Here is a 10719-nt window from a genome sequence, read left to right on the forward strand (position 1 = left end):
CTCCTCTGAGCCGGGGGAGGGTCGGGCCGGGTCGCACTGGGTTCCGGGGCGGCGTTTCTGAGCCAGCCCAGTCAGCCAGCGCCGGTGAACCGCCCAGCCCCGCCCATCTGCGAGGGAGGAGACTCCCTGTCAGTGACTTCATTGAGTAGATTCTTGGGGATTGGGGTCTGGTCCTCCCCGGGGAGAGAGGCGAGAAGAACACGCTGCCTCTCAGGCCCTCACAGACAATCACACCTGTCAGAGGTACACGCTGCCACTCACAAGCACACACTCTTCGCACTGCCAGCCTTACTCTCACACAGCCATACAGCCATTCACAATCAGCCAGACATCGCTGCACCTGAGAGCAGGTGACCGCTGGACCCTATTCCTTCACTCTCCACACCTGGGGATCAGGTCCAGCTCCTGCTGCACCGGACAGGCCTTGCTGGGCAAGTGCCTCTGAGAACCTGAGGAGGCGGCTTCCAGAGCTGCAGCTCTCCAAGCAGGCTCCAGTGGAGCGATCAGAGGTGAGGGGCTGGGCTGGGCATGTTTAAGCGCACAGTGCTCTCCTGCCCATCCCCAGCAGCACCCCCACTACAGGCCCGAGGCGCTTTCCGGAGCTTCCCACACTTCTGGGGAGAAGACTTCTTAGCCAGCTTGATGTTTAAAATTCAGCTGGAGCCCTTAAAACTTCGAGCGTGGACGCTGAATGGGTTTGTAAAGTTTCGGTAAGTCCCTCTGGAGAAGGGCACTCATACCCATACCGAGTCAAATTCTCCATGTCATATCCCCCTCCATTGCCTACCCGCTTCCTCCATCTCATCCTCGTCTCATCCCCAGTTATGTATAAGAACCCCCCTTCTGTCCCACCCTTACATTTGAATGAACTGCACCCCTTGTCATTCATCTTATACCAAACCCTTCAGGCATCCGTTTTCCACAAACACCTCCTCTAGTATTTCAACTCTCTACATCCCACTGGTAACCCATTTGCCACTTCAGACATTTCCATTTGTCATCCTTCATCCCCCTCCATCAGTACTTCATTTTCTGTATCAACCATCCCCCCTCCCTGTACCAGTCCCCCTTGCCATTTCTTATTTTTTAGTCCTGCCTCTACATTAACATCCTCTTCATTCTCTCCATCAAAGGCAGTGCCATGCCATGGGGCTCCTTTGTCATTCCAACACGTGGCTTGTGGGTTGGGGAGGGAGGGAGGAAAGAAGGAGGAAAAAAGGCAACTCCTGAAAGAGCTTGCCCTATGTCTGTGGAGGCAAAACAATTAGAGGTCTAGAACAGCTAGCACAGGGGTGCAAGGGAGGAAACTGGCCGGATGAAGAGGTAATGCAGGGACAGTGAGGGGAGGGTTGAAAGCACTGGCAAGGCATTCCACTCGCCCTCAGCCTAAAAGCTGCTACAGTTCTCTGGGGGCACCCTCTTGGTGTGCTAGGGTTCCTTCCCAGTTTCGGGGGAAAGAAGGTGTGGGCTGAGGCAGAGATGGCGGCAGACCACCCCCAACTCCCTCTCAGACAGCTTTTACTGCTGCTTCCGAAAATGGCTGCCCTCCCCCAGATGCCCTTTCTTCTCTGCCTCCCCAGCCACAGGCTCCCCCACCAGGCATGACATGCTGGTAGGGGAAAAGGGGGAGTGCCTGCCCTAATGGAGCCTTCTCTTCGTCAGAGTGAGGTGACTCCCAGAACCATGAGTCAACCCAGCCACCTGTAACAGGCCCTGTGGGGGCAGGAGTTAGGGCTGTTGTCCCTGTCTACCTGGGGCCTTGAGGCCTCCCCTAACCCATTACAGCCCTCACTCCTGCCAGGACACCCTGTAATCTCTCTGAAGCAGTCAGAGGCAGAAAAGGCAGGCCTTAGCTGTGGCTGCCAGCCCATGACATTGCTAGAAAGACTCCGGTTCTCTGGGCTTTGGCAGGGGTTGGCCAAGTCTCAGATGGGTTAGAGAATGGCTTCTGGCCATTCCCCCTACTAGCTCTAGCTACAGGAAAGTGCCTTTCCCTCTATCCACCACAGAGACATTGATGGAGGGAGATTAGAGTGAAAGAATGAGAGTCCTGTGTTTCTCCCTCATATAAATAACAAATGGCCCTGCACCCAGCAAGTCAGGGCCTATCAGAGGAGTGTGGACCTGGCACTGGGCCAGATGCTAAACCTTGAGGCAGGTAAGAGGGAGGGACTGGTAGGGAAGGTACTAAGGAACTGGTGGTTAGTGCCCAATTGTCTCCTAACAACTAAGGTTTAAAAGCCCTACCTCCAGGATGCTTTTGTTCACTAACACTGATGCTTAGGTGGCACAGACATGTCTTCACACACAGTTTTGTGTGTAGACACCAGGAAATGACTAAAGGGAACTGTTGCCCTGGTTGGGGGAAGGACGGTGTCACCCCGCCCCGCTAATGAGAGGGTTAGAAACAGCAGTAACCAAAGGCTGTGAGTCATCCTCTAATCTGAATCACACGTGAGGCTTAGCACAGTCTGGGGAGCGGGGGCAGGGAGGCCTGGGGTCTCCAGTGGCTGAGAGGAATTCAGGTACACACACCCTGACTCAGCCTGGCTGGCCAAGGCAGCTGGCTGAAGACCCAGGCCTGTTCCCAGCCCTGGGCCACTGCCCCAGCTGCTCTTAGCCTGGGCACTATGCCTGAAGCATGGCATAGGAGACCACGATGCTCAGGTGACCTCACCCAGTACGCTGATCTTCACCAGCTTCTGTGCGTGGGTCTGTCAGTCCATGGTGCCACCTCACTCAGCAGGGCTCGTGGGAGTCCTCAGTCTGGCCCAAGGACCTGGGCCTTAGAATAGCCCCAAAAAGTGGGCCACAGCCCCCAGCTTCCTGTTGGGAAAACCCAGGAGCTAAGGAAAGAATCACAGAATCCTAGAATGTCAGAGCTGGAAGAGATCATCTAATCCAACCCCTTCATTTTACTGATGGGGAGACAGAGGCCCACAGAACAGGCATGACCTGCTGAAAGTTACACAGTGAGTCATTTAGGGGTTGCAGGATCATCAGGAACAGGACCGGGGTAGAAGGGAACAGAGGCATCAAGGATTGGCCCTGGTTTCTTTCAGAAACAAGGACACCAGTGCCGGTCCAGTGGCTGTGATGGGAAAGGATTACTACAAGATTCTTGGGATCCCGTCGGGAGCCAATGAGGATGAGATCAAGAAAGCCTATCGGAAGATGGCCTTGAAGTACCACCCAGATAAGAACAAAGAACCCAACGCTGAGGAGAAGTTTAAGGAGATCGCAGAGGCCTATGATGTGCTGAGTGACCCTAAGAAACGGGGCCTGTATGACCAGTATGGGGAGGAAGGTAAGAGGGCAGTGCTCCAGCCTGATACTGGACACCTGTCCTTGTCTGGGGTCCTGGGTGACCCAGTTCTCAAAGCAGGGAACTGGAAACTGAGAAGGAGGTGAGGGAGGCAAGTGTTCCCAGCACTGACATCCAGAGGAAAGAAGAGACCACCCACTACCCAGCCTCAGCTCACCACAGCTCTCCCCGCCTCTCTCTGCCCCTCTCCCTCCTCAAGTTAAGGCCTTAGAAAAGCTAGAGCCAGAGGCCTTCCCCACCCTTCTTTCCCTCCCAGCCTTATTAGTCCTGCCTGAAGTCCCCGCTTCTTCATTGGCTGAGTGTGTGGCTCTCTGAGGACAGCGCATTTACAGTCATCAGCAGAAAAGTTTGGCCCTTAAGCAGCCGGGGAATTAACCACTGGAGCTCTGAGCTAGAGATGGTTGTCCCCTTCCCTGCCCCCTTCCTGCCCACTTCAGGCCAGCAGAACAGAGGTAGAGTTTCGACTCCCTGAGGAAGTGGCAGGCATCCAAGCAAGAGTGGAAGGGGAACTGCTGCTGGCACCTTGCCCCCTCCTGGGGTAGCTGGTGGCCACGCACAGGGTGTCAGGAAAGGTCCAAATAAAGCCTCTGAGAGGGCGGCTCCTCCCAGCACATCCCACGGGCATGATGTAGCTGCTAATTCTGGGCCTGCCCCTCAGGGCCGCCTGCCACCCGCCAGCCACAAGCACCTGTCAGGCTATATTAAGAGACATTGTCACAGCTGAGGACTCTCCTTTCCAGGAGGAACTGTCCTTCCTCCCCAGTGGCATCCACCTTTCTTCCACATTCTCCTCCTCACTTCCCCTGTTCTAGTCTCAAAATTAGATGGGCTAATGATATATACTGTACCTGATACAAAGCAGGTGCTCAAAAGAATGTTCTTTTCCTTTCCTCCTCCTTGCTTTATGTTCCATGGCTCTGTCCTCTGTACACCCCAGTCCTCCCAACCCCCTCTTCTTATTCTCCATGCCACTAGTTCCTTCCGTTTTTCCCTCCTCACCTACTAGACTTGCCAATTCCCAGATTCACCAGGCATCTTCTGGAATCCCCAATATTCTCTCAGCTAAGAAATGTTTCTCTCTGGGGTAGAGGGATGGGAGGGGTAGTGGTGGGGAAGAGGGAAGCAGTACAGATACCATGCCACCATGTGACGTGTCTAGGAATTGCACTCATTCCTCTGCTCGGCCTCACCTTTGATTAGGAAGAAGGTAGGAGCTGGGAGACCTCCGCTTTCTGCATGACCAAACCTAAGCAAAGGGCAAAGCTCATGCCCTAGGTCCAGGCACCAGTTCTAATGGAGATCTACGTCCCAGGAGGGCTCCTGAGGATGCAGCACAACCTTAAGGAGACATCCAGGGCCTGGGAAGGGAGAAGCAGCCTTGGAAATGTGGGTTGTATTTCTGTCTGCCCTGCCCCTTCCCCAGTAGCCAGCGAGAACAGTTGTGCACAGAGACTCTGTGTGCAGCCCTCCCTGGGGACAAGTTGTTCCCAGCTTGAATGGGGGGTGGTAGTGGTACAGCAGGAATCCTTGCAGAGAAGTCACCCCCTCCTGTCTTCATCAGTCCAACTTCCCTCTCTCACTGAGCTCTGCCAAGCTTCTTGAACTCACCTGGTAATCAGACCCTCAATAAAAGGAAAGAACAGACCTTGAGTCTTAGGGGAAGGGTGAAGAGGCAGCTGTCACAAGTCACTGAATTGCTTGCCACTTGGCCTCTCTAATGAAACCCAAATCTCCTCTTGTGGTCCCAGGAAGTAAGAGGCTAATTTAGGCTCAGGCTTCCACAGCCAATGAAATTCTAGATAAAGCCCTCAAAGAGAAGAGTCCCTTCCCCAAGCCTGGGCCCCACCCCTAAGTCTATATATTCTAGATCATTTCTCAGTGTTAATCCCCTTCCTCCCTCCTTCCCACACAAGCCCCCCAACTACTCCAATCACCACCACTACCATCCCCCTTGAAGACTGCCCCCACAAATCTGAGCCCCTTAGACAGAACCTGACTTGAGAGAGAGTAGCTGGGGTCACCACCTGCAGTGTGCCAGCTCACTCATCCTTTTTGGCTGCTCTGACATTAGATATGGGGTATAAGGCTTGGTGTTGTACAACTCCAAGGAGCTCCCTTCCCATTGCAATCTATGTCTGTCCAATGTGTGAATGGCAACCCCTGGAGCTGTGCAACACTGTGAACCCTGAGTGTGGGAACAAAGAATTTGAAAACTTTTTGTAGAGAAATAGCTCCTCTTCTCCAAGCTTTCCTGCTTTTTGGGGGCCCTCCTCATTTCCCATTTGGGCACGAGTCAGAGAAAGAGGAAACCATGCTAGAAGTAGAGTGAGAGTGGGGGCTTCCCTGGTGGCGCAGTGGTTGAGAGTCCGCCTGCCGATGCAGGGGACACAGGTTTGTGCCCTGGTCCGGGAAGATCCCACATGCCGCGGAGCGGCTGGGCCCGTGAGCCATGGCCGCTGAGCCTGTGCGTCCGGAGCCTGTGCTCCACAACGAGAGAGGCCACAACAGTGAGAGGCCCACATACTGCAAAAAACAAACAAACAAAAAAAAAGAAGTAAAGTGAGAGTGGACTTCCTCCTGGACTGTATTGCCACCTTATTTGGGACAGGTCACTTACAGCCCCTCTGTATGGTCAAATTCTGTCTGATTGCCTCATTCCCTGTCTTTGGAGATAAGCAAAGATACGGGAGCCAGGTATGACTTGTAATGTGACCCCAGGCCAGTCATTCAAGGCTCTGTGAGACATCTTTGGGTCACAGGTACATGGAAGAGTTTACAGTACTGGAAGTCACATCTTACCAGTCTTCTAGTCTTAGCTTTTCAGCCTCTTTGAACCTCAAGATGTGCCTTATTATTAAACATATAATTAAGAGTAGAAATCTTGCCAGAGATTTTTCTTACTCTATTAGGCCAGCCCTCTCTGTGGGAGTTAAAGCTTGCTTCTTCCTCCAGGCCCATGAACTAGGAGCTAGAGGGCAGGGGGAGGAGAGTGGGGTGGGGCAGAGACCAGCCATACTGCCCCTAACTTCTCCTCCCTCCAGGCCTGAAGAGCGGCGGCGGTTCATCAGGGGGCTCCAGTGGCTCCTTTCACTACACCTTTCATGGGGACCCCCACGCCACATTTGCCTCCTTCTTTGGCGGCTCCAACCCCTTCGATATCTTCTTTGCCAGCACTCGCTCCACTCGTCCCTTCAGTGGCTTTGACCCAGATGACATGGACGTGGATGAAGATGAGGACCCATTTGGCTCCTTTGGCCGCTTTGGGTTCAATGGGCTGAGTAGGGGTCCAAGGCGAGCCCCAGAACCACTGTACTCTCGGCGCAAGGTGCAGGACCCACCTGTGGTGCATGAGCTGAGGGTGTCCCTGGAGGAAATCTACCACGGCTCCACCAAACGCATGAAGATCACAAGGCGGCGCCTCAACCCTGACGGGCGAACTGTGCGCACCGAGGACAAGATCCTGCACATTGTCATCAAGCGTGGCTGGAAGGAAGGCACCAAGATCACCTTCCCCAAAGAGGGCGATGCCACACCTGACAACATCCCCGCTGACATCGTCTTTGTGCTCAAAGACAAGCCCCACGCACACTTCCGCCGAGATGGCACCAACGTGCTCTACAGTGCCCTGATCAGCCTCAAGGAGGTGGGGCCTGGATCTGATTGTGTGTGGTTTTATCGGGTGGGGGGTGGAGGTGACGGAGACATTCTTTCCCCACTCTCTCTTTTCTTCCCTTCCCAATCACTCTACCCTACCTTTTCCTCACTTTCTGTCTCATTTTCCCCAGGCACTGTGTGGCTGTACCGTGAACATTCCCACCATTGATGGCCGAGTGATCCCTTTGCCCTGCAATGATGTCATCAAGCCAGGCACCGTGAAGAGACTCCGTGGGGAGGGCCTTCCCTTCCCCAAGGTGCCCACCCAGCGGGGAGACCTCATTGTTGAGTTCAAAGTTCGCTTCCCAGATAGATTAACACCACAGACAAGACAGATCCTTAAGCAGCACTTACCATGCTCCTAGGCCCTGCCCCAGCCAGCCCAGAGCCTTCCACAGCAATAGCCCCACACTCACCCCACCCATTGTGCACCCAGCTTGATGTCCACTGGACACTAGCAACTCTTTCTAAATGCAAAAAACAAAACAAACAAACAAAAAAAACCCCACTGGTTTTCAGGGAAAATGTTCCTGTCCCTGACCCCTTTCAGAGCTGGGCTGCCTTGGGGGAGTGGGAGGGAGGTGGGGAGAGCTAGCCCAGACCAGGGGTTAATTTTCATGTCACAAGCTTTGAATCCAGTTCCCACTCCAGTGGCTGGAGAGTGACCTGAGTGCTACTTGAAGATATAGAGATTCCTTGTCCACGCCTGTAAATAGCATGTCCTCCTTCCCCTCTCAGCTTTGCTAATACCTCTCCTTTCCCTTCCCTTCAGCTTCCTCCCACTGGGGGAGGAAGAGGATAAAAAGGACACTGCTTTCCCACCCCAGTCCCACCCCCAAGTCCACAGTGTCCAAGGCTATCACACACATATTCATGCACACAAAGCACACACCTAGAGCTGTGTGTGCCTCTCCAGGGTTGAGATAGGAAGGGAAGGTCCATAACCCATGAACCAGGCCATTGAGCACGAGACACTTTTCATTTGGGAAAGGGAGGTGAAGGGGCCCTCAGCAGCCTCCCTGACAGCTCCCCTGCCCAGACTCTGCAGAGCTGGAAGTACTGTCCTCCCTGCTGCTCTTAAGAGTGTGCAAGGGTGGAGGAAGGGGCGGGGGCTGCTGTATTAAGTCTAAGAGGTGGAGGGCAGGGTCTGTCTCCTAGCCTTCATCAGGAAGGGAAAGGGCTTTGGGTCAGGTGGCAGCTATTCCCCACCAAGAGATTCAGGGTCACAGGTTTCTCTCCACACCTCTGAACTCAGGGCCTAGCCACCCCTAAACTCCCAAATCCCATTTCTGTGATATATGAAGCTACTTATTTCTTACCCTTCATGAAGGCTGCGGGGGAATTTCTAGCCCTCTGACGCCTGTGTGACCCCACCTCACTCCCATAATTGTGTAAAGATCAAATAGTGAAGGAGCTAGGGTAAGACTGCTTCAGCCATGTTCTGGGGTGGGGTTTTTAGGCTTTCTCACTTTGACAAGCCCCTGAATGTTTTTATAGTAGTTTTTTTGTATTTTTTTGTAATGACAGTATTATGGAAAAAATAAAGTATTTTAAAACTATGGAATCTGAGCAGGAGCAACGAACCTGTGATAGGGGTGGACGTGCACTGACAGCCTCCCTCCTGAGCCCCGCTCACCTTTGAGAAGCCCAAGCAGCCCTCGATACAAGGTGAAGCTGACTCCTTCCTTCCTCTAAGCCCAGATTCCCAGAATTTCCAAAATATACACCCAAAACACAGCAAAGACAGAAGATATCACTCAGCTATTAGAGGAAACAAAAAATATTTGGAAAGAATAAATATCCTGGGTTATGAGAAATAGAGACTATCCTCTAAGGATGTGCTAGCATGAGAATCAATAGATTTTTCTCTACATGGACTGGAATTTTCCTTTAAGAGAGATTATCCTCCTAGGAGGGATGGAGGAGGACTTTCTGGCTGACTAGAAGAGACACATTCCCAAAGACAGAGCCTGAGGCAAGTGGAGAGGGCGGCTGGAGGTACCTGGCATCCTTGGCCCATGCTTAGCAGGGCCTGGCTGAAGACACAGGATTCCTGTGAGGCATGAACACTGTTACTGATACTTAAGTCTAAATTGTCCAGGGATGTCTGTCCAGGTCTTTGAATTGACTGTCCCTGCTGAGACACTGGTCCTCAGGGCCTGTGTGTTGACTGCATGATGCCCTTGTCACTTTCCTTGGATCTGGGTAGGGAGGAGCCCTGAAGTCGCAGGAATGCTCACCTGCAGGCTCTGCCAGGGCCTGGACTTTCTCCTGGTGCTGACTTTCCTCCCAGATTCTATTCCAGGATCAGGCCCATGACAGCCATGCCCTACTGTGAACTTCAGTGTCCCCAGTGCTATGAAGACAACTCTGCCTTCACCTGTACCTGGGCTCCACATAGAGGCTGACAAGGTCTAGGCTTTTAACAGGGATCTTCCTGCCCTTGATTTTTATCCTGGGACAACACCAATGAAAAAAGCTCATTCTTTTATTCAAGGTATTTTTGGGTGGAGCCTGTTCCTTCCAGTGCAGAAACCAAGGGGTTTCTGTTCAAAAGGATGTCTGCAAATCCCCCAGGCTGGGCAGGGAGATCCCTAATCCTTCATCCTCTACTCAGTGTTTTCCTATTCCAGGTCTCCTAGGGTTGTCCCTCTCTTCACCCAGGGCTAAATTCTTACCCTAGCTCTTTCCTGAGGCCTGAAGCTTTGGGATCTAGGTATGCTGGGCCAAACTGCTCCCTCTGACCTCCCTGTGGATGAGGAGGATCTGGGATCTGGGAAATTATCATGTCCCCACTGAATACTTTCTGGGGATAGACTATGAGACCTTAGAGGCCAGGGGCACTTCAATGAGAAAGCCCTGAAGTTGGCCTTGCAGCTCTGCCTACAATCTGAGCCTTATCATTCTTGGAGATTACATGCGGGATTTGTGGTCCTTTAATACCTGTGTAACCTTAAACACACACACACACCTATATAAAAATCAAGATAGTAAAGAAACTGGGGGAAAGTCTGGTTCAGCCAGGTCCTGGGGAATGGGGTCTTTATTGGGTTATCTCACTTTGATCAAGCCCCTGAATCCTTTTATAGTAGTTGTGTGTGTGTCAGGGGGTAATTTTGTATGACAGTACTATGACAATCATTTGTTCATTTATATAATAACTATGATCAGCCTGTCCCTCATCCTGCCTCGGGGTTTCTTTCAAACAGCTAAGCAACCTCGGCTTAGCCATCCCTCAAACAAACCAAATCAACTGCACAGCTGGGTGGCTGAGAGAGAAGGGTGGACTGAGGAAGGGGTCATGATTGAGTTTCTATAAACTAAACAGTTTTACGGATTCAAGGAGCTTGAGAGGTAAGCTCTACCTCTACCATACCCCAAACCATATAATCTGGGCTTACTAATGCTTGTCTAATGCCTGGATCAAGGAAGGAAAGCTTCCAAGAGGTATTCAGGCAGTGTTCTTGACTCACTGAGTAAACCAAATATCCAGTTTCCAAGTGGCTATAGGACTTTCCAGGAGGGGGACTCTAGAGTATACTCGGCAGCAAGCCATGAACAATACATATCTATAGGGATCACATTCTAATAGGTCTGCCCCAGCTTCTTGCCCAAGTAAACCTTCAGGACATTTTCCAGTTGCTTCTAGTCTAGGTTCTCTTTTAAACACATTGATAGGTCATTTCCTGATCCATTCCCTGAGTGACTCAAGTCACTTTTTATCTCCTTTGAAGAATGGT

The 10719-nt window shown here is 52.1% G+C and overlaps 1 protein-coding gene across 2 annotated transcripts in view; it reads left to right on the top strand.

Annotated features, from left to right (window-relative positions):
- DNAJB5 (DnaJ heat shock protein family (Hsp40) member B5) overlaps positions 1–7451 on the top strand; it is an 8022-nt gene extending 571 nt beyond the window's left edge. Inside the window, exons 2-5 of one of the 2 annotated variants that reach the window (XM_024763071.1) lie at positions 566–710; positions 3063–3307; positions 6367–6968; positions 7111–7451. In XM_024763071.1, coding sequence (XP_024618839.1) covers positions 566–710; positions 3063–3307; positions 6367–6968; positions 7111–7344 — 1226 coding nt within the window. In that variant the 3' untranslated portion in view covers positions 7345–7451. The remainder of the gene's footprint in view (positions 1–565; positions 711–3062; positions 3308–6366; positions 6969–7110) is intronic. The other variant, XM_024763068.1, reaches the window with a different exon arrangement.
- Positions 7452–10719: the final 3268 nt, after the last annotated feature.

This window comes from Neophocaena asiaeorientalis, unplaced genomic scaffold, assembly GCF_003031525.2.
Source record: "Neophocaena asiaeorientalis asiaeorientalis breed wild unplaced genomic scaffold, Neophocaena_asiaeorientalis_V1.1 scaffold449, whole genome shotgun sequence".
Lineage (NCBI taxonomy): Eukaryota > Metazoa > Chordata > Mammalia > Artiodactyla > Phocoenidae > Neophocaena > Neophocaena asiaeorientalis.